At 43.9% G+C, this 24,332-nt stretch overlaps 2 protein-coding genes across 2 annotated transcripts in view; one reads left to right on the forward strand and one right to left on the reverse strand.

Annotated features, from left to right (window-relative positions):
• brf1a (BRF1 general transcription factor IIIB subunit a) overlaps positions 1–24,332 on the reverse strand; it is a gene marked incomplete at its 5' end in the record, with an annotated part of 159,462 nt that overhangs the window by 111,018 nt on the left and 24,112 nt on the right. Inside the window, 2 exons of the mRNA XM_083633132.1 lie at positions 8,767–8,839; positions 18,483–18,514. Of these exons, the coding sequence (XP_083489258.1) occupies positions 8,767–8,839; positions 18,483–18,514 (105 nt within the window). The remainder of the gene's footprint in view (positions 1–8,766; positions 8,840–18,482; positions 18,515–24,332) is intronic.
• On the forward strand, positions 3,386–9,061 carry LOC310773923 (BTB/POZ domain-containing protein 6-B-like). Its single transcript, XM_083633931.1, has 4 exons — positions 3,386–4,216; positions 4,883–4,973; positions 5,838–5,956; positions 6,615–9,061. The coding sequence occupies exons 1-4, from the start codon at positions 3,828–3,830 to the stop codon at positions 7,645–7,647; spliced, it is 1,632 nt and encodes a 543-aa protein (XP_083490057.1). The 5' UTR covers positions 3,386–3,827; the 3' UTR covers positions 7,648–9,061.

Below are 24,332 nucleotides of genomic sequence, written 5' to 3' on the forward strand. Positions count from 1 at the left end.
TGGTTTAGGAGTGAGAACATAATCCAGCCAACTACGGACTACGGGTATAAAGAGACAGATGTTGACACCTGATAGCCAACAGTTCCTCATGCTACAAACCGCAGCCTGGACTCATGCTCATATTCAGCTGTTTCTCCATGTATTCTTAGGGCCATATGAAATCTGTTTTATTTTATTTTCCAAATTCACTTATATATTTTTTTTCAAATTCCGTTTTTTCCATTTTAATTTAAGGATTAGGGTTGATATAGATATATATCATTGAGTAACTATGTGGGCAATGTTTGTTTCAAGTTCTGTGTTCGGCCACAGCTATGCTGTTTTACATGTGATCGGGCTGAAACACCAGAGAAGAAGTGACAGACAAGTCCATCAAGTTAAAGGCACTGGAATCAGATTTGTTTTGTTTCTAAACTGGCAGGATGACAGGTGACACTGATGAAAACTCTGTCCAATAAACAAGCTACTTCTGAGTCATGTGACTTTTGTTTACAAGCCCTGGTTTGCTTCTAATTGGTCAGTGTGAACCTGAACAAACCAAATTCACAAGTGCAATAAAGTCAAAATGTCCACTGTGGCTCAGACAAAAAATCATAATAATCTGTACGTGTGACATGACTGCACCCTTGACCAACATCCTGGTTCCAGTGCATACAGCTCATACACTCATTCACACCTGGGAGCCTCCCAGTACAACCAGTCTCCTGGCTTCTAATGGGCTCCAGTGGAGAACTTGGAGTTTGGGCTGCTGCAGCCTCACTGGCCCGTCCAGGTTTTCTCAGCTGCTTAAAGGATTTGAACGGGCGTCCTTCCAGTCACAAGCGCACTCATCTTAACCGTTTATGCTTCTCAAATGTCTCTGAGAAGCTTCTCCACTATAACATATCATAAACTTTATGGAAAAATACTTTCATTACACTGAGTAGAAATAAATATCAGCACCACCTGCTTTTGCCATGAAATGGACTGGCAGCCGCCCAGTTGGACTTTTCTGGAGAAATTAAAAATGCTCTTTCCACTGTAGCCAGGAGACAAAAAGTGAAGTTTCATGCCCCGTGGCCCCGGCTGTAACAGTGGAGTCAAATGTCTTTGAAGTTAGCGAGTGCATTTAGAGAGAAAGTGGGTAGAGCCAGCTGGTCATCAGATACAGGCAGATCCCTTCCCCCTGCACAGCAGCATGTAATGATACGTCTGCAGAGCGCGCCATCGCCACTCCAACTTTCACTGTGGAGTCTATAAAAACTGGCCAGGCAAGATCTCCCATGTAAAATAGATTCTTCAAGGAAAATTCCACCTTCAGATCATCTTACATTGTTATATATCATCAATCTGTGATCATCAATGCATTCCAAGATTTATTTTTTCAAGATGAAGTATTGTGATTTACTTTTTTGCTGAACCCACTTTCCCTCAACCTGCTTTGTCTACTTCTACATTTCCCAGAATGCCTTTCAACACCCCCCCCAGCGCCCGAGAGAAGGGGGTTGTTGAAAGACATGCTGCTTTCAATCATAGGTGGGAATAGAGGCGTATATATAGCGTGAAAGTGTTAAAACTTTTGTGTGTATGTCTTTTTTGCTCTGTAAAGCACACACTGTACGTCTTTCTGAGACGATTTGAGAGACGTGTGCTAACCCCATTACGTCCCTGCTCCAAATAAAGCCATCGAGCGTCAAGACGCGTTCTCGCACATTAAATTAAAGTTGAACTGATCGTTTTCTGGTGACTCCATTCAAAAGTCAATGCACTCTGTGGAGAAGGGTGAACGCCATGTTAACGCAGCGCTGATGGCAATCACTCTCTCACTGTTAGTGGATTTCTAATGCTACATAACTTGGGCCAAGAGTTAGCCTCGAAGAATAAGCAGTGGTTAATGTCAAGATGAGTTCACAACAGACTTCCTCTGCTGAATAACATCAGACACCCACTGCTTTCATTTCAGACATAGACGTGGCCAGTTTCACTCCCTTCATATTTTATTCTAGCTTTCTACTCTGTTATATGAAACACAGGGATTAATAAAGTGTCTGTCTATACAATATAAAATGAAACTTGAATGTTGCCTGTGGGAAAACTGGGTCAGCAACAAAAGGATACAGTAAAAAAAAAAAAGCGTATATCTATCTATCTATCTATCTCTTGTACAGTATCTATATATCTAGTATCTACATAAATGCAGATTTGGGTTTACAGAGGTGGTTGTTTGTTTTGTGATGATCACTGGAGGGTCATAGTTTACCAGCGTGTCACTGGAAGAGAAAATAGACACATTCATGAGAGAGAGCCAACCTCAACATTTTATGTCTGTTTTTAAGCAGGTTAACATAACTCTTTATGATGTAAAATTCATTGGATATGTTAAATAAATATGTAGTCTTTGGAGGAAAAAATGCATGAATTTATTGATTACCGTTTATTTTGGTGGATGTTTTGCCTTGTAATGATCAAGGACTGGAGAGTGACAGTTAACCGCCATTTTTTTATTTATGTGCAGAATATGATTTCCCGCCAGGCTCACATAAATCATTATGATGTAGAATCACAGCACTCATAATATGATGATATCAAGAAGTATCAACATTGTCTGATTTGAAGCAAGGGAGAAAAAAACATGAATCTATTCATTTTTCTTTATATTTTGGAGTCTGTTTTGTCTCATAACGTTCCTGGACTGGAGGGTTATATTATATTATACCGGCCTTTCTGTTTACTACCTCATCTAATCAGCGGGGCATAGATGGCAACAGAGGCCCATCGTAAATACCTCAATGACTGATTCAACTATTCATTTAGAAAAAGGAGAGGCGTTTTTTATTATAAGAATGATATTGATTGTAAAATTGTTTATTTTGAACCTCTTTATCTTTATCTCTTTATCAATGCAAATGGACTAAAATGAAACCACACACAATTCAAAATAGAAATCAGACACTATATTGAAACATTATATTGACTGAAGAATAGTAAAGCAATTAAAACTGTAGAAATCTGTACACATTTAAATAGGTATTATGCCTTTGTTGCTTGCTACACGATACCCCTACAATATGTCATGTAATTTTTTTTCTTCTATAAGGTTCTATATAATGTGTAGACTTATTACTTGGTTGAAGGTGATTGTATAGTTTGAAGTTGAACCATTGATTGTATATAATATTTTAATATTTATTACAGTCTATTTGAACATGATTAGAAAAAAAGGTCCGGTGACGCACTCTGCGGAGCCGCTGTGGGAGGCGCTTCCTGCCTCCTGACGTCACCGCCGTGCGTAAACCTGATTGGTCCGCAGCGAGCCTGGGCGACCGAGATCACAGCGAAAATAAAAAATAGAGCCGACCGTAGAAACTCCCCGACAAATGACTATTTACCTCGCCCGGGGAACATCATCCAAGCCCCGTCTCGGTCGATAGTCGCTTCGGGGAAAAGGGAAAGCTATATCTGGCTGGATTAACGACGACTGAGAGGGAGAAAGGAGGGATTTATACACCAGCTGCGACTATCCGGATTACCATTCTGTGCTGTGGAGAAAGGGAAAATAAGCGACATTTTCTCCCTGGACATTTCCCCGTCCAGAGAGGAGGGGATGACCGCCAGGATTCAGCCAGAGAAAAACTATTTTTGATCTAAGTTGGGAGGGGAAACGGTGTACTCCACAGCAGCACGGATATTTTTCGATGTTGCTCTTCAAATTGACCCGGGGTTAGTCAACTTCACTGTCGAATCTGTCGATGCCGATTTAAAGCACCGTTGTAAGGTGTCAGATTCACACAGACAAGGTTGAATTTAGCAGGGACGAGAAGGAGCTCCGAGCGGGTTGTTTGTGCTCGATGCCCACGGCAGACTGCAGGCTGCTCCATCATGGCCGGATCATGAGGTGTTTGACCTATCTACTCCTGCTTCCAGAAACACTGAAATTTAGGTCCAAAAAGGTCAGGCTACCGGTATGTTATGAGATCCTGAGCCTGTCTCTGACGAGCAAGAAGAAGCAGCAGGAACAACAGAATAAAAAGATGGCTGCGGAGTTGTACCCCAACACAAACCTGGCAAACGGCACTACGGTAGCCGAAAAGGACGCGGAGAAGACCGAGAGAGACGTGCCCGCGGTCAGCCAGTCCAGCAGCGCTGCGACCAGCCCGACCAGCACCCAGCAAAACATCACCAACAACAACATAGACCCGCCCAGCTGGCAGTGCAGCCACCCCACCTTACGAGAGAGGTACTAACCCCGACTAATATCTCTCCTTTGCTGCAAGTCCGTAAGAAATGTATTTACCACTACAAATCCCAATAGGAATATGATACAGGCGCCATGGAAATGCCATAAAATGCAATAATGTCACAATCAACTGACTACTAAAAAGCACAAATACACGTGAAGTGAATCGCATAATAGTGATACAAATCAAATAAAAACACCAAAAAGTACAATAAAGTCATAGAGACTCACTATTGGTGATTCTTAACCTTTTTCATATAAATGACTTCTGATTTAGAGCCAAGGACCCCCATTTGATGATATTTTGTCTCTCTGACCCAAATCTGCTGACGATATTTTTTATTACTATAAATTATTTTGTCCAGAATCTGTATTGTAGTAGATAGATAACAGATAAACTATGATCAAAACAGCCATTCATCTACATTCTCTAATTGTGTTAACTTAAAGGAAACTCATGAATGCTACTATATATCAACCCCATGTTGTTATATCATCCTTATACTGTACAGATTGCATAATGCCATATGTTTCAGGATGCGTGTGCCGTTTCTTCTCCAAGTCAAACACTAGCGTCGCCAGGCAAATTCAGAGCTATAAGAGAGTGGGAGGTTCTGGATATTATATAATACTTGACGGCTTATTCATACACCTTCTTGCTTTTAGGAATGCCTTGATGTTTAACAATGAGCTGATGGCTGATGTCCACTTCATTGTTGGACCCTTGGGGGAATCCGAGAGAGTTCCAGCACACAAGGTAAAGACATTTTACCTCTTGAAAATATGCTTGGTTATAAACTCAAATATGCATACAACAGACAGCAGAGAAGCTGAATGCATCTACATAAAGTGATATACAAGTTGATACTGCCTGTTCAATGTCTCGCTATGTCCCTTTAAACTGTATGCAAGGTGCTGCTTTCCTGTGTTGCCATGTGTCAGTGCCACTGAGAAAATAAATACGTCTGGATGAAGAGCCTAGCTTACTAATATGATCAGAGATGATGTTGGTCTTTCGCAGGTGTATCTGTGCTGACATTTGTTTCATTTACAGATCACAAAAATGACATTTTGGAACAGACATTTTTCAATTATGATTGTCACTGACTTTTTTGAGACAACCTGATCCCTCCCTGTGTCTGATGAAATTGTTTTCTCTCTGTACATCACCATCCAATATTGGCTTTTCACAAATATCTGCATTGGGCATTGTTTCACCAATAACATCAGCAGATGAAATGGGACACACTGCATGGTTATTTTGACGACTGACTGAACTTTGTGAACAAAGCAATCTAATTTTTAAGTTTCCGTCAAAAATGACTCATGCACCAATTTGGAGAATGGGACATCTGCTCTGACTAAATGACTGCTGGCATGAAAGTGAATCTCATAACGGTTTATTATGGCCGTTATTATTCATTTTAAGACCTTTTAGTAACATTAAAGTAACATTTCAGATTATATAATGCCTTTCACTTTTGAAAGAGTCGTGAACATTGGGTAATTTTTCTGGAGCAAAAGCCTTCAATTGGAAACACGATGCAAGGTCCTGTGTTACTACTGTGTGTCTTGAACTTAGCGAGTAAGAGGTTGTCTAACGCTGCCTCTCTCCCTGCAGTACGTGCTGGCCGTGGGAAGCTCCGTCTTCTGTGCCATGTTTTATGGCGATCTGGCCGAGGAGGAGTCTGAGATCCATATCCCAGATGTGGAACCTGCTGCTTTTCTAATTCTGCTGAAGTAAGCCACTCGCCGTCGCTCACATAGCCAAGCAGGAGAGATGACAGGCACAGTCAGTGTCACTTCAAAGCATATTATTACTCGTCCAAAGCTAAGCTGAGTCCAATGTGATGCCAAAACTCTGGGAGCGCCAGAGAGCCGTGGCAGCGGCACAGTGCTCTGTGAGAGCCGTGGCAGCGGCACAGTGCTCTGTAATTGCTGCTTTTCTCAGCGCTCTTTGTTCAGCTTTTTTCTTTCCTCATCCAAAGCCTGACGATTTTCTTAGGGGGAATATATGCAGACTAGAAGATATAAATAGCCTGCCTTTGTTGCTCCATTCAATAGCATTGCCTAAGCCAGCAGCATGGACTGTTGCTTCTTATGCCTTTTGACTCTGACAATAGGGATGGATGTGTCAAGTCATCATACAATCCCCTTTGGAAAAAAAGATGGGGGCGATGATCATTTCCATTGTCCATGTTTTAGTTGGTATGCTGGTTTGCCTTCCAGCAATACAGTGGGAATAATACTAGAGACAGGAAAAGACGCTCTTAAAGCACTGTGCATGCTGGGAATAGTGCAGTTGTTGATATGTCTTCTCCACCGATGCCACCAAATCAAATGTCTGTACATCTGCTGTACTTGGCAGACAATTAATAGGCTAATCTCCTTCTCACAGGTACATGTACAGTGATGAGATAGACTTGGAGGCGGACACGGTGCTGGCCACCCTGTATGCTGCCAAGAAGTACATCGTCCCCGCGCTGGCCAAGGCCTGCGTCAACTTCCTGGAGACCAGCCTGGAGGCCAAGAACGCCTGCGTGCTCCTCTCCCAGAGCCGTCTGTTCGAGGAGCCCGAGCTGACGCAGCGCTGCTGGGAGGTGATCGACGCCCAAGCCGAGCTGGCCCTCTGCTCCGAGGGCTTCTGCGAGATCGACCTGCAGACGCTGGAGATCATCCTGCAGAGAGAGACCCTCAACACCAAGGAGGTGGTGGTGTTCGAAGCGGTGATGAGCTGGGCCACGGCCGAGTGCAAGAGGCAAGGCCTGGGGCCCACCACGTGCAACAAGAGAGACGTCCTGGGCAAGGCGCTGTACCTGGTGCGCATCCCCTCCATGAGCCTGGAAGAGTTCGCCGACGGGGCGGCACAGTCCGACATCCTGACACTGGAGGAGACGCACAACGTCTTCCTGTGGTACACGGCGGCCACCAAGCCCAAGCTGGACTTCCCGCTTGCATCGAGGAAGGGCCTGGCGCCGCAGAGGTGCCACCGCTTCCAGTCTTCCGCCTACCGGAGCAACCAGTGGCGCTACCGCGGCCGCTGTGACAGCATCCAGTTCGCGGTGGACAAGAGGATCTTTATCGCAGGTCTGGGGCTGTACGGGTCGAGTGGCGGCAAGGCCGAGTACAGCGCCAAGATTGAACTGAAGAGACAAGGGGTGACCCTGGCGCAGAACCTGACCAAGTTTGTGTCGGACGGGTCGAGCAGTACGTTTTCAGTGTGGTTCGAGCACCCAGTTCAGGTGGAGCAGGACGCGTTCTACACGGTCAGCGCCGTGCTGGACGGGAATGAACTGAGCTATTTTGGCCAGGAGGGCATGACGGAGGTGCAGTGTGGCAAAGTGACATTTCAATTCCAGTGTTCCTCAGACAGCACCAATGGAACTGGAGTACAGGGAGGACAGATCCCAGAGCTTGTGTTCTATGCATAAGCTGCCCTACACTGGTCTGGACTGCTGATGGAAGATTAGGTTGGTCCCTGCCTCCCAGCCTTCAAAGTAATGTAGCATTAAAGACACTAGAGTAATGTCACACTAAATGGCCTGGTTAGTTCTTTGAGAGACTATTTTAAAAGTGAAGGAACCATTGTTTTATCTTATTTAATTTAATCTTATTTTTTTTATTTAATTGTTGGGTTACACTTAACGTTATTTGCTCTGCTGCCTGTGTTAAGGGCTGTGGCTGCTGTAGAAACAACATTAGTACAGCGCTTTGTGGTTATGTGATCAAGCTCTGAGCTCCACAACTGGAACAAGTAGGGACTGCTTCAAATACGATGTTGTTACTATAGTCTGGGCAGCAATTATTACACAAGAGCAAACTTTATGTATAGTGTTATTATGATTAAAAATGCAAAAAGCAGCAAGTTGTTTTGCACTTCAGAGGAGGGTCAGCAATGTTGTATTTTGAAAAATATGATTTAACCGTTAACAGCTTGATGCTGTTAAAGCCCAGATCTGTTCTGTACAAGAATGCTTCTAAACTTGATGAAAAACATAAAGGTTATAATGTGACTGAAGCCACAGATGTCACTCCTTCATCATTACGGTGCCTGTGTCAACTGAAGGGAAGTGGCTATTTGAGGTGCAGCAGCGCCCTCTAATCACACCAGTGGGAACTACACCTTGGTTTCACTATGCAAGAGCAGCTTCAACATCCAAGTGAGACTGAAAGTGGACAAACACCGAGAGGTTGACTTGATTGAGCTTTAATTAGGCCAATCAGACACACTCACAATTTAAGATCAAAGTGAAAATCATGCCAGTTGTCTTTCTCAGATGCTTTCTGAACTGAAGTTATTCCCTATGCAGTTCAATGAGTTGAGAATGGCACCAACACCGCAAAGGTGTGGGGTTCAATCCCCACTTGGGTTATACAAACGCCACAAACATACAAATCTAATGCACTTTTTTTTACATTGAAAAGCATCTGCCACAAAGAATATGACAACTTGGCTAGTTAAGCATGTTGAGAGCTTAAGTGAGGAGATCTTATTTTGTGAATCCACCAAGAGAAGTGAGTGTAGAGTGGGGTGAAGGGGAGGTGGGTACCTATAGCCGGGGCGTTGATGCACAGCTCTCTGGCCAGGACCAGGAACGTTCTTCCCAGGACGTACACGTTCACCTGTGGAGAAAACAATGATTGGAAAAAAAGGGATGAGACCTTTGATTAAAACCTGATTATTGATAATAGGGAAAACCTGTACATTAAGATTTGGTCACATGATTTGGATGCTAACATGATCCTGTTTTTTCCTGTTTCATGACTCCAAGGATCTTAACGCCAATTCAAAATGAATGATAGGATTAGAATAATGGCTGAAGATCACTCTGAAAATAAAGCAATCCCCACCCTGTAACTCAAGAGAACTTTTTTTGAAAATGCATGTTTTTCTTATAACGACAGGGAAATGGCAAAGGATGACGTGTGTTTTTCTTATAACAGCAGAGAAATGGCAACGGATGACGTGTGTTTTTCTTATAACAGCAGGGAAATGGTAAAGGATGACGTGTGTTTTTCTTATAACAGCAGGGAAATGGGAAAGGATGACGTGTGTTTTTCTTATAACAGCAGGGAAATGGTAAAGGATGACGTGTGTTTTTCTTATAACAGCAGGGAAATGGGAAAGGATGACGTGTGTTTTTCTTATAACAGCAGGGAAATGGTAAAGGATGACGTGTGTTTTTCTTATAACAGCAGGGAAATGGGAAAGGATGACGTGTGTTTTTCTTATAACAGCAGGGATATAGTAACGGATGACGTGTTTTTCTTATAACAGCAGGGATATAGTAACGGATGACGTGTTTTTCTTATAACAGCAGGGAAACGGTAAAGGATGACGTGTGTTTTTCTTATAACAGCAGGGAAATGGGAAAGGATGACGTGTGTTTTTCTTATAACAGCAGGGATATAGTAACGGATGACGTGTTTTTCTTATAACAGCAGGGAAATGGTAAAGGATGATGTGTTTTTCTTATAACAGCAGGGAAATGGTAAAGGATGATGTGTTTTTCTTATAACAGCAGGGAAATGGTAAAGGATGATGTGTGTTTTTCTTATAACAGCAGGGATATAGTAACGGATGACGTGTTTTTCTTATAACAGCAGGGAAATGGTAAAGGATGATGTGTGTTTTTCTTATAACAGCAGGGATATAGTAACGGATGACGTGTTTTTCTTATAACAGCAGGGAAATGGTAAAGGATGATGTGTTTTTCTTATAACAGCAGGGAAATGGTAAAGGATGATGTGTTTTTCTTATAACAGCAGGGAAATGGTAAAGGATGATGTGTGTTTTTCTTATAACAGCAGGGATATAGTAACGGATGACGTGTTTTTCTTATAACAGCAGGGAAATGGTAAAGGATGACGTGTGTTTTTCTTATAACAGCAGGGATATAGTAACGGATGACATGTTTTTCTTATAACAGCAGGGAAATGGTAAAGGATGATGTGTTTTTCTTATAACAGCAGGGAAATGGTAAAGGATGATGTGTGTTTTTCTTATAACAGCAGGGAAATGGTAAAGGATGATGTGTTTTTCTTATAACAGCAGGGAAATGGTAAAGGATGATGTGTTTTTCTTATAACAGCAGGGAAATGGTAAAGGATGATGTGTTTTTCTTATAACAGCAGGGAAATGGTAAAGGATGATGTGTTTTTCTTATAACAGCAGGGAAATGGTAAAGGATGACGTGTGTTTTTCTTATAACAGCAGGGAAATGGTAAAGGATGATGTGTGTTTTTCTTATAACAGCAGGGAAATGGTAAAGGATGATGTGTGTGTGAAAGGGACAGAGAATATTAGGATCGGAAACGATACCATGGCTGTTGCATCAGGTTGAATGCTCCAGTTGCATAATCGACTTAGAGGTTGCAGAAAATCTCACACAATTTCAATGTGTGATTAAAAGCTAAGCCCTAGCACTATCTGCGGGGAGGTGATTTTATTTTATTTTTCGGCCAGGCCTTATATAGTGTCATTTCAGATCTCCCATGAATTTCTAATTGCAATTTCTGTCCCCCCCCCCGCCCCACACACACACACACCTAATTTCCCTTCTTTGTATCTGGATGAAGGATCTGGCTCACTAATATGATCAGATGATGTTGTCCTTCCGCAGGTGTATCTGCATTGACATTTGGTTCACTGACAGACAGGATCACAAAAATATGACATTTTGGCCCAGACAATTTTAACTTATGATTTTCAGACTTTTTTGAGACAACCTGATCACTTTCCTGTCTGAGAGGAAGGCATCAACAATTTATCTCCGTACAACCATCCAATATTGGCTTTTCAGACATCTGCATCAGCCAATGTTTCACCAATAACATCAGCACATTAAATTAGTTTTTGGCACAGTGATGCTGCATGGTTATTCTGATGACTTTGAGAACAAAGGACAATTTAATTTGAAGTTTCACTTCAAAATGACTCATGCAGCATTTGAAGAATGGGACGGCTGCTTTGACTAAAGGACTGCTGGCATGAGAGTAAAGCCCCTTACGGTTTATTACAGGCATTCTTGGTTAAATTAAATTAACATTTCAGATTATATAATGCCCTGTACTTTTGAAATTAGTAGTGGACTACAGGTAATTTTTTCATTAACTATATCAAGTCTTCTGGAGCGACAGAACTGACTGTGTGTATGTCTTTAGTTTCAACTGTGGTCGAGGATTCAGTCTCAGCACAGGCTCCACTGCAGCGATCCCTTGCTTGTGCTGTAAAAGACCAGCTCAATCCACAAACCCTAACCAGCCCAATCCAGAAATCCAAACCTAAGGCTAACCGAGCTCAAACCAGAAACGCAAACCTAAGGCTAAACCAGCTCAATCCAGAAACCCAAACCTAAGGCTAACCCAGCTCAATCCAGAAACCCTAACCAGCTCAATCCAGAAACCCAAACCAGCTCAATCCAGAAACCCAAACCATCTCAATCCAGAAATCCAAACCTAAGGCTAACCCAGCTCAAACCAGAAACCCAAACCTAAGGCTAAACCAGCTCAATCCAGAAATCCAAACCTAAGGCTAACCCAGCTCAATCCAGAAACCCAAACCTAAGGCTAACCTAGCTCAATCCAGAAACCCAAACCTAAGGCTAACCTAGCTCAATCCAGAAACCCAAACCTAAGGCTAACCCAGCTCAATCCAGAAACCCTAACCAGCTCAATCCAGAAACCCAAACCAGCTCAATCCAGAAACCCAAACCATCTCAATTCAGAAACCCAAACCTAAGGCTAACCCAGCTCAATCCAGAAACCTGGCTTTGGATGTCAAACAGAAGGGAGGAACAGGGGTGTTGGATGGGGCAGTGTGTCACAGGGGTTATCAAGTGGGCGCCTCCCATCACAGATGTTTCATTGTGTTTGACCCCCCAACACCTCCAGAAGGCATGCCTCCCCCGCCTCTATATAAAAGGGTCTACATCATGAATCATGTTGAGTAACAAAACCACACACATCTCTCATTTTCTTCTTCACAAAGTCTCAGTATTTACAACCCAGAATTCAGCTGGAGTCGGGTCTGGTCTGGAAGCCGGGTGGGGGGAGAGGGGAGAGAGCTGCCCCGGGATCAGGTGGTGATCCTGGGTCAGCTCTCTCTCATTCCTCCAGACCAGCCGGGGGGCTTGGGTCCCTGAGCAGACAGACGGACTGGACTCTCGCTCTCTCTCAGCCCCCCTTGGAGTCTGCGAGGCCGCAGCCGCTCCCCTGCTATTCTGGGAGCTGGAGTGCGCTCAGGAATTCAAACAAAAGCAAAAAAAAGAAAAGTTGGCGGTGGTGGAATTGGGGTGAGGTGGCACTGGTACCATCACTTCAGATTAGGACTGCATGTTTATAGCTAAAATGAGCTTGACGATTATTCATAATTATTAGTTTCATCTAACTGAGGAACAAAATCAAATTTCATATTATAATCAATAAACATAGCAATTTTCAACTACAGCCTAAGAACATTTTAAAGGAAATTAAACGTTTCAATTTTGCCAATATTCACCGTATTAATGACTACGCAAACTAAACTAAATGACTGTACACAAATTTGGGGGACAAACTTTTGAGGAACAATTATTTTGCTGCACATTAAATCAACATCTCAGCAATTTCCAAAGACAGCTGAAATAAATCCTAAACTAAAGCAAACCAAATGTTTTCAATCTTGCAGATATTTCCCCCAAATATTACCTGTGGAAACTAAAAGCGTGAGATATGAATATAAACGATTCATTCATTTTGCAGAACAAAAACTTTAGGGATGCACATTTTCAAGTACATTCTGAAGGGAATAAAATGTTCCAATATTGCCAATATTACACAGTTATTAATTGTACATGAGTATTATGCATTCAAGCAGTAGTAGCAGTTTAGTATGATTGAACATATATAATGTCCTGTCTGTAGATAATGAATAATCTCATCTGAAAAACAAGGATTTTAATCGTTCTTTTGTCCGCCAATTTGAATCAGCATGACTAACAGTATTAAGCCTGAGTCTTTCACTCAATTACTACTTCAAACTGTCAATAGAGCAGCAGGTGAACAGCGCAAAGTGGGGCTTTCCAGGTCCAGTCAAACCGCTCTATGATCAAACGCACTGTGGTGACGGTCACTTGATCCGGCAAGGCAGAGTCTGGACAGTTGGACGCAAGAACAGGGATGCAAACTAGTCACCTTTAGGTGACAGTCACCTTTTTGATCCCAAAATGGGGCACTTAACTGAATGAGTTTGAGTGGTTTTGTATCTGCCCTGGTATCTGTCACCTTTTTCATTCTCCAGGAGTTTGCATCCCTGCAAGAACCAGAGCTTCCAAGGGAACGGTACGATATGGGTTTCTGAAGGCTGCAGCAGACAAGCAGGTATGGAGAAAGGAGTGCAGCAATTCCAGCAGACCAAAGAACACACACAGATGTGACCTTTGTAATAGACCATCATTGGTCTCTCCAGCCACAAGAGACGCTGCTCCAGCCGAGCCGTCAGCCAGGACAACTAGGATGCATCACCCATGGTCAACCCTGACCAATGGAGGCCCACGTCAGCCTATGTTTGCCTATTTTTAGGCTATAACTTCTTACTTAGTTTTACCCTTGTCCTTTCAACCCCACTGAATCATATTACTTTTGCTGTGCAACAATCTAATTTGAAATTTCCCCACAGGGATCAATAGTTTCATCTTATCCGAATTGTCTGATCTGGATCTGTCCATGAGTGCATTTACATGTACACTAATAAACCGATTATTATCAGATTTCTATAGTTACCTGGTTATTCAAGTGTCATGTAAACAGCATAAAGCCATATCCTTTATCAGATAAAGGCTGTTATCAGTCTATGAGAAAATCCATAAACACACCTAGCTTTCTGCTGAATCATCAGTTTTATTCACTGCAGTCAATGTCCACTCACACACTAAGGACTTTAAGGAAAAACTTAACTCAAGGTGTTTTGTGCAACTGACCCCTGCTATTTACTAAAGTGGATGTAAACGCACAAATCAGATTATTGCCAGTTACCTGATTATTCTCAGTTATCAGATTATTGTGTGCATGTAAATGCACTCCATGTTGCATGTGATTGGCCATTTGTTACAAACCCCGCCTCTTTCATGTGAATGCGCTCATAGCTGGAGAAGTAAATCCTGGGTTGACAGAGGCAGTTGATAAGCAGCTATGTAGGAACGTTATCTCTGGATTATCCGCCAATGTTAGGTTTAGTGAACCTGGCTAACTCAAAGATACCCTGACTTTGTTGAACTTGCTCCGTAGTACAGGCCCCTGATTTCTCCCGTCTCTCTCTACTGTAAAACTATCATAACAAAAAAGGCACACACAAAAAGGCCCAAAATAGCCTTTGAAAAAAAGGGGGGGGCACACTGTGAGTTCAACCCTAATCAATACTCTTATTCCACTTTAGTAACTTAATAAGCACAGCCACACACATCCATTAGCTCACCCACACCCTCTCACTCATCTAAATCATGTAAGGCAGTTTCAATGGCCTGGGTGTGGATCCATCAAATTGGGATTGGTAGAATATCACCCGCAGCAGCAGCAGCAGTCTAAATGCTGGATATTAAATTAACCACCCAACTACCCCCCAGCCCCCCCCCCACCCCGCCTAAACCCAAATGCCTGGGTAGGGAGGATGGGGGGTGGGGTATGTTGGTGTGGGGGTGGGTGGGGGGACAGCTGGGAGCATATAAATAAAAGCCCCTGACCAGCTGTGACTCTGAGAAATGCCCAGCCGCCACCGGGGGCACACCCCTGCCTCACTCTGAATCAGCAGCCATCGCATATGCAGGCAAATGGAAGGGTTTTCTAAATTTACACACACACACACACACACACACACACACAGCTTGGGTTTAATTACAGGGGTGCGAGTCTACACCATAACTACAGCACGGGACCAGCCGGTTCCAGCACAGATGCAACATGGTGCTCGTAGTCTGAGAGGTAGGTGTGTGTGTGTGTGTGTGTGTGTGTGTGTGTGTGTGTGTGTGTGTGTGTGTGTGTGTGTGTGTGTGTGTGTGTGTGTGTGTAACAGGGTTAAGACATCACATTTGAGAAGTTCACAAAAGTGATTTACTTCAAACTCTGAAAATCTTACATTTTTCTTTCAAAGGTTTACACACTATATTGAATGGAATGGAATGGATGGTCAATCTTTGACAACACTAGAGGGTAGGGGTGTCACGGTACATGTATTCGTCCCGTGAGTTTACGGTACATGCCTCACGGTACGTCGTTTCACGGTATGTGAAACGACACGACGAATACGTCAAATCCAGAAGCACCTAAACGCTGTTTGAACGGCATTGAATTGAATTGAATTAAACGCCACAGAAGAAGACACACCAAAACAACACAAGGGCCATAGAAATCCGCGTTCACAGAATGGGACGTTTTGTGGCGATAAGCTGTTTTGCAAATTCTGTCAACATCAAGCCAACGAGGTAAGCTTGCCAATGTAATGTTACGTAGCCGCAACAAAGTCCTTTATAGCTGCGTGTTGCGGCTAAACGTTACATAACACTGACAAAGCTGTTAACTTGTAAACAAGCAACTTACATCGCGTGGGATGAGTGATGCGGTCAAGCAGACTCAACCAGACATCTGCGGATGCAGACAAGCAAGGAAGAGGGGATGACTCCTTGTCACGTTCCAATAATCCATTAGATGACCGAACGTAATCATATTATGCTAAACAAAACTCACATCCAATAACGTTAAGGCGCTGACAGGGTTCTTTCCCGTTGTCATGCCGAGTTTTGCACCCCCGCCGAGAATTGCACCCCCACCATATTTGGGGGCTGTTTTAACTTAAAAACAGGGATGCAAATCTCGGCAGGTACAAACTGCCGAGATATGCACCCCTCTCCATAAAGCCAGGAGAGATCCCCAGGTCTCGAGGTCATCTGTACCCGGATTTTAAGCACCAAAGTCGGCTTCCATGAGCCAGAAGAGAGCCCCAAGCATGGAAGTCACCTCTACGCGGATCTAATGCATCAAAGTCGGTCCCCTGAGCCAGGACAGGCCCCCTGGCTTGGAGATCATGTCTACCTTGACAATTATATCATTTGTAAACAGTTAAGTTTCCGCATAAATCATTACAATATGCTCCCGGAAGGTGGGGATGCAATTATCGGCGGGGGTGCAAAACTCGGCATGACACCGTACTTACTGGGAAAGTGAAACCCACCCCGTTGTCTGTCAGACAGTGGGGGTATCTTTGAACAGGGTTTAGAAGTTTTTCTTCTTCTGCCGTTTTATTCTTCTTCTACTTAACATGTACCGTAGGTATTTTGACGTTGACTAAAGAAATACTGCCGCCTAGTGGCCGCTTTTAGATAGGATTCCAAATTAGTGCTTACATCAAACGCAAATGCTACATAAAACAAATACAACAGGGGGAGGGGTTGGTGGGAGTATTAGGCTACTCCACACATGCGCTCTGTTTACAAACTTGTGTACAATAAAGATTTAAAGTGGGGGGAAATGCCTTTGCCCTGTCAAACAGCTGGAATACAGACATCTGAGAGGGAGGCGCACCCCACACTTTGAAAATCACTGCTCTAGAGTAAAACCTTTTTGTGTGGATTGCCTAGATCTTATTAAATAGTGGACATTTATTCATTCCCACATATTAGACACTATTTCTGATGGTAAAAATAGCGTAAAAAGCAGAATTCAGACATATTCAAAGGGGAAAAAACAGAATTTGGGATTTGTTGCTTTTTTCCCCCGTTTTCGTACCGTGCCGTATTCGTACCGAACCGTGACCCCAAAACCGAGGTACGTACCGAACCGTGACTTTTGTGTACCGTGACACCCCTACTAGAGGGCACTCGGTAGATCCCTCTCCAGACCCTGCCCTCTTATCACTGGTGTCCCCCAGGGCTCAGTCCTGGGCCCCTTGCTTGTCCTGCTCTATATCAAATCTCTTGGCCATGTCATCTCATCTCATGGCTTTTCTTATCACTGCTACGCCGATGACTCTCAGCTTTTCCTTTCCTTCCCCCCCTCAAACACCCAAATCGAGGCACGCATCTCTGCATGCCTCAAAGACATCGGTGACTGGATGTCTGCCCACCACCTCAAGCTCAATCTTGGTAAGACAGAGCTACTCTTCCTCCCAGGGAAAGACTGCCCTCTCGCAGACCTCTCCATCTCCATTGACAATACCATTGTGCTTCCCTCTCAAACAGCTAAGAACCTTGGGGTGATCCTTGATAACCAGCTGTCTTGCTCTGCCAACATTGCTGCGACAGCACGCTCCTGTAGGTTCTCCTTGTACAACATCCGCAAAATCCGTCCCTTTCTCATGAGGGAAGCAACTCAACTCCTGGTCCAGTCACTTATCTCCCGTCTGGACTACTGCAACGTGCTCCTGGCCGGCCTACCTGCCTCTGACATTCAAACGCTTCAGCTCATTCAGAACGCTGCAGCCCCTCTGGTATTCAACCAACCCAAATTCTCTCATGTCACTCCCCTCTTCCAGGACCTTCCCTGGCTTCCCATCTCGGCACACATCAAATTCAAGACACTGGTACTGGCCTACAGGGCAGTACACCAGACAGCTCCTCTGTACCTACAATCTATGGTCAGGTTCCAAACCTCTCACTGCTCCCTCCGCTCCTCCACCAGTGCAGGACGCCTCGCCCCTCCTTTGCTACGGGGGCTCAAAAGCCGCTCATCCCGATCGCAACTCTTCTCGTCCCTGGCACCTCAATGGTGGAATGAGCTTCCCCCTCCGGGCAGGACGGCCGCATCACTGCCGATCTTTCAGCAAAGACACCTTTTCAGGCTCCACCTGGCCCCTTCTTGAACTAACATCTTTCTCTCTCTCTTAAAAACTTTACCACTCTATTCCTTCAGAAGTTGTAGCTGTCATAGATTATGTTGCATTGTTGATTTCTCTATTGTTGACAAAAATGTGTTACTGTAAGTCGCTTTGGATAAAAGCGTTCTGCCAAATGACGTAATGTAATGTAGGTAGAGTCCATACCTCCACCAACCTTCTACAATGTTTTGTGGCGTTATCCAATTGGAAGCGAAGACACCTTTTTGTGATTGGCCACGCCCCCTTTTACCCAGTGGCCATGGAAAGTTAATCACTTCTAAGTTGGCCCATGACCTGCTTTTCGTGCAAATCGATCATGACTTTTTGAGATATCCTGCAGACAGACAGACAGGCAGACGTGGGCGTAAACATATCCAGCCAACTCTGTAGTAAATAGTAGTAATGCAAAGTCTGGAAACTTACCTGCAGAAGATCACTGAGATCCAGCAGCATGTCTGAGGAGTGAGTTAAGCCAACAAAAGCAGATAGTTGACAGAATTTAAAATATTGGTCATGGTTTGTTTTGGTCTAATAAGGCAACAAATGGATGAGGTTTTCCACACTGCACTGAGCGAGGAGGAAGAAAGGTTTTCACAGTCACAGGAAAGTATTTGAAAGTTGATTTAGTTTTCTGCTCGGTGACGATCATCTAACACACTGAATTGTCCAGATTTACTGGCAGTAAAGCCCCATAATACTCCATGCTGGTCAAAACAAATGACAACTGAACCGCTCAACAACAAAAACATTTAACTTTTCAACTGTCTTCTACGGTCACTGTTCATAAATCATAAAGTGTTTACCACTTTAGTTTAAAGTGTTTTCTGTAGCTCTTTGTGGTCACATTTGACTTGAAATCATACCTGTAACATCAAAACACACATCAAACTCCTCAGAGCCATTCCGTTGCTCTGGGCAGCATATTTCATCATTGCGATGCACCGGCCAGCTGACTTTTTCCTCAAACAACTTCTATAATAAGCCGAGTGTGAACACTTTGTGATCTCAGGAAAGTAGTTCTATAAGCCGAGTGTGAACACTTTGTGATCTCAGGAAAGCAGTTCCGTAGCACTGGAAATAGCCCCGAAAACCCCTTTGAAAAACAAGGTGCACGAACTGGAAATAACTAGAAAAGAAAAAAATCTGCTGCTCCAGAAGACTGAAAAAACCTGAATTGAAGCAAAGCATTTCAGCAAGATGTCTTCATCAAAGTCACATGAAGAAGGCACACTTGGCTTTAACTGTGTCAAGTCCATCATCATCACCATCATCATTCATCATCATCATCATCACCATCAGCCTCTTAATCTCCTGCAATCTCACACAGAACATCCAACTGACCTGAACATAACATGTTAAGGTAGCCTATTTGTATGAGGTAAGCCCTGTGCAGTCGACAGTGTTATTGATGACAGTCAAAATGAGCTGAACACAATCAGCTCAGGCAGGTGTGAGAGTAAATATAAAGTGACACTGAAGCATCACCTCATCACCTTTGACCTCACAGCTCTCTTCTCTCTCTCTCTCTCTCTCTCTCTCTCACACACGGGTTGCATGATATTGGATTTTTGCCGTTATCATTATGCTGATATTTTCCAACTATTTTGGCTGATTACCAATGCCGACATTCAGTATTTCCGCATTTTTCCACATGATTTCAGAGAACATCAAGTCTCCCCTGTAGTGGAAATAACACATTATGTTATGCCTACTCTTATCATGATGGCCTACAGATACAGATGCAGACAAATACAATGCTTTTTAAAAATTTACACATTCACTGGGTAAAATAAGGATAGGTTCTGGTTACTTAAGTTATGCAAAACATGCCATATTTTTATTTATGTCAGGGCTTAAAATTCACTTTGCAAACTAGGGGGGAATTCCACCCTTATGTTCTTCAGATAGGGGGATTTATAGATTTTGGGGGGGATCTATAGACTTTGGGGGGGATTTTTTCAGGCGATACTATAAGACAAATACCTGCTTCTCCTGTCCAATAAGCGATAATACTGTAATTTCACATTTTTGTATTTAAAAAAGGAAGTAGTTTATGCACACCTGAGTCTAAATTACTATGGCTTTTGTCGTGTTTCTTCTGCAGACTAAGCCATAGGCTTTTGGTTCTATGAAAGCATGAATTTTTTTGTATTGAGTGATACACTCTACTAAAACACTAATATCATATTATATCAGAAGTGTTCTTTGTTTTGTGTTCACAATAGTGATGTCAGTTTGATTTGGTTAGGTCGGAGCTATGGAATATTAAATCATCCATCTTTGCTCACTACATCTGTCTTTCTTACTGTCATTACTGGCAACTAAACCGGTTCGAAATTTGCATTGGGGAGAGTTCTATTGAAGTGACTATAAACCATCTGTGTCGTTTCACTTTTTATTGAAAATCCTTCCATCAGATTTTCACGGCTGCTTTATGAGAAACGCCATTTGAGTGGTGAGTGCAACATCGTTGACATCACTGGCACTCGGCATAAGGAGGATTAACATTATTAATTAACGTTATTATGGATATCAGATTCTTCATCGTCAATAACGTAACGCTAAACATCACTGAGACTGACGTTACTCGGTGTTGACGTTTCAGCTAGAAGTGCCTTGTTGTTCGACTTGTCCTGTTTGTTTTTCCTGTGCGGGTCTTGAGCTTCTGAGGACTAGTTGTCCTTTTCAGCCAGCGATCTATCATGTTTGCAAGCAGCTGTCTACCCACCGAGAAATCAGCAGAGGTGCGTTGATGTCAAGCGAGGACTGAGGGACGCGATATTTTTTTCCGTTTTTCCCATGATGGCGAAGGCTAGGCGAAGCCATGACCCGCCCCTCTCTGTCTCTGATTGGCCTAGTGTCAAACATTCATCCAATCACATTCGCTTGGCTATCCTGCATCTCTTTCTACAGTCTATGCTCAGTGGGTCAGACAGACAGCCGTTTCGCTTGCATAGATCGGTCTGCGCAAACCATTGCGGGATTACTCCCCCTTTATAAATTGAAAATATGCGGGAATTCGGTCAAATGTGCGGGATTCCCGCAATCCGCGCCGAATTTTAAGCCCTGTATGTAAGCATCGAGCATTTGGGCTAAATGAAAACGTCATTTTCGGTGTTTCCCCTATATGCACTGATCAGTGACAGCCCCCCTCTGCTGAATTACAATGTAAAAATGTAGAAATAGGAAAATGATTGGATTAGTTTAGGAATACTGTAGGAATACTAGGTCCCTATTGCCAAATACAACTGTATGGAATTTATGTAGGCAGGGTGCACTTAATTCCCACATGCACACTCATCTACGCCATCCTAGGGGAAACACTGATTTTATCGGCCTGTCATATGGGCAGAAATGCTGGCTCCACCAGCCTCTGGACATGCCATCCTCCGAGTGACCAGGCCCGCTTGGACACGCGTCGCCGCCGGTCTCCGTGGCGACGGCCGCACCTGTCTCCACAGGCTGCCAGAGTGGATTAGCGGCACTCCTCTAAAAGGCACTCAGAATGGAATTAGCAGCAGTGCAGATGAAATGAAAAAGATAATCCCAGCACACACAGACACACACACACACACACACACACACACACACACACACAGCCGTCTGGAGATTACAGACAACGCCCATAATCAGGAAAATAAAGGAGAGTGGGTCCCTAAACATCTGCTTCCACTGGGGAAAAAACAAACACTCCTTATGGCAAGGAAGAAGAGGGATACTAAAAGATGACTAAATGAGACTAAGTAGCCTTTAAATATTCACAGAAGTGAGTCTGAATGTTGTTTTAGTTGTAGATATTCCCAGCTGGTGGTGGGGACACAAACTGGCAACCTTCAGGTCACAAAGCCAGCCCTCTTCTCGAAACCTTCAAGGTGTCATACCGTAAATAAACAAGACCATCGCCGAGAAGAACATGTCTAGCGGCCTCTACTCGTGTACTACTCGCATTTTACATTGCGGTTGATGTAAGGTGACGATTTATGGGATTAATTAGAGCTTCTTTTGACTTTGAGGGAAAATGAAGGAATGAAGTGGACAGTTGGAAGGACAGACTGGAGAAAAGGAGGGGAAGGTGGATGGATGCTCTCTGCCTGCAGTCTAAACATGGACACCTGATCCAGAGTCTGTGTGATATGTGATGCTCTGTGCCTCTGCCTGCAGTCTAAACATGGACACCTGATCCAGAGTCTGTGTGATGCTCTGTGCCTCTCTCTGCAGTCTAAACATGGACACCTGATCCAGAGTCTGTGTGATATGTGATGCTCTGTTCCTCTGCCTGCAGTCTAAACATGGACACCTGATCCAGAGTCTGTGTGATGCTCTGTGCCTCTCTCTGCAGTCTAAACATGGACACCTGATCCAGAGTCTGTGTGATGCTCTGTGCCTCTGCCTGCAGTCTAAACATGGACACCTGATCCAGAGTCTGTGTGATGCTCTGTGCCTCTGCCTGCAGTCTAAACATGGACACCTGATCCAGAGTCTGTGTGATGTGTGACGCTCTGTGCCTCTGCCTGCAGTCTAAACATGGACACCTGATCCAGAGTCTGTGTGATGTGATGCTCTGTGCCTCTGCCTGCAGTCTAAACATGGACACCTGATCCAGAGTCTGTGTGATGCTCTGTGCCTCTGCCTGCAGTCTAAACATGGACACCTGATCCAGAGTCTGTGTGACGTGTGACGCTCTGTGCCTCTGCCTGCAGTCTAAATATGGACATCTGATCCAGAGTCTGTGTGCTGCTCTGTGCCTCTGCCTGCAGTCTAAACATGGACATCTGATCCAGAGTCTGTGTGATGCTCTGTGCCTCTGCCTGCAGTCTAAACATGGACACCTGATCCAGAGTCTGTGTGATGTGATGCTCTGTGCCTCTGCCTGCAGTCTAAACATGGACACCTGATCCAGAGTCTGTGTGATGTGTGACGCTCTGTGCCTCTGCCTGCAGTCTAAACATGGACACCTGATCCAGAGTCTGTGTGATGCTCTGTGCCTCTGCCTGCAGTCTAAACATGGACACCTGATCCAGAGTCTGTGTGATGCTGTGCCTCTCTCTGCAGTCTAAACATGGACACCTGATCCAGAGTCTGTGTGATGCTCTGTGCCTCTGCCTGCAGTCTAAACATGGACACCTGATCCAGTGTCTGTGTGATGCTCTGTGCCTCTCTCTGCAGTCTAAACATGGACACCTGATCCAGAGTCTGTGTGATGTGTGAAGCTCTGTGCCTCTGCCTGCAGTCTAAATATGGACACCTGATCCAGAGTCTGTGTGGTCCTCGTTAAATCAAACCCCGATGAGACGCCTGTTCTGCTTTCGCCCTGCTCTTCTTCCCAGTTCCCAGCTGTGGAGGAGGAAGACAGCAGAGCTATTTTTAGCCAAGCCTCACTTCTCTAAACACACACACACACACACACACACACACACACACACACACACACACACACACACACACACACACACACAGTAAACAATGCAGCAGGACAGCACTGCACAGGTAAAGCCATCCCAGCTGTTACATAACACACTCCTCCTCCTCACAGGCAGCAAGTCACCAACAACCAAGAGCTGCCCTGCTTATGAAAAAAGGACGACCCCAAAAGTGCCATTATCTGAACAATGACACATCTCTCTCTGGTGGTGGTTTGGAGAAGATGAAACACGAGGGTATCGGCCCCTTGGCGGCACCATTTGAAAGGCTTTGACCGGTCTACTCAATGAGGATAATGTGTCAGTACATATACAGTAGGTGTTTGAAAGGCTTTGACCGGTCTACTCAATGAGGATAATGTGTCAGTACATATACAGTAGGTGTTTGAAAGGCTTTGACCGGTCTACTCAATGAGGATAATGTGTCAGTACATATACAGTAGGTGTTTGAAAGGCTTTGACCGGTCTACTCAATGAGGATAATGTGTCAGTACATATACAGTAGGTGTTTGAAAGGCTTTGACCTGTCTACTCAATGAGGATAATGTGTCAGTACATATACAGTAGGTGTTTGAAAGGCTTTGACCGGTCTACTCAATGAGGATAATGTGTCAGTACATATACAGTAGGTGTTTGAAAGGCTTTGACCTGTCTACTCAATGAGGATAATGTGTCAGTACATATACAGTAGGTGTTTGAAAGGCTTTGACCTGTCTACTCAATGAGGATAATGTGTCAGTACATATACAGTAGGTGTTTGAAAGGCTTTGACCTGTCTACTCAATGAGGAGAATGTGTCAGTACATATACAGTAGGTGTTTGAAAGGCTTTGACCTACCTACTCAATGAGGAG

This window comes from Poromitra crassiceps, assembly GCF_964638095.1.
Source record: "Poromitra crassiceps genome assembly, chromosome: 3".
Classification (NCBI taxonomy): Eukaryota; Metazoa; Chordata; class Actinopteri; order Beryciformes; family Melamphaidae; genus Poromitra; species Poromitra crassiceps.

Excerpts from the sequence above, each read along its gene's own strand:
- LOC310773923 (XM_083633931.1), top strand. The coding sequence starts at position 3,828 with ATGCCCACGGCAGACTGCAGGCTGCTCCATCATGGCCGGATCATGAGG. Across the intron at positions 4,974-5,837 it reads AGAGAGTTCCAGCACACAAG|TACGTGCTGGCCGTGGGAAG; the intron begins GTAAAGACATTT and ends CTCTCCCTGCAG. Across the intron at positions 5,957-6,614 it reads GCTTTTCTAATTCTGCTGAA|GTACATGTACAGTGATGAGA; the intron begins GTAAGCCACTCG and ends TCCTTCTCACAG.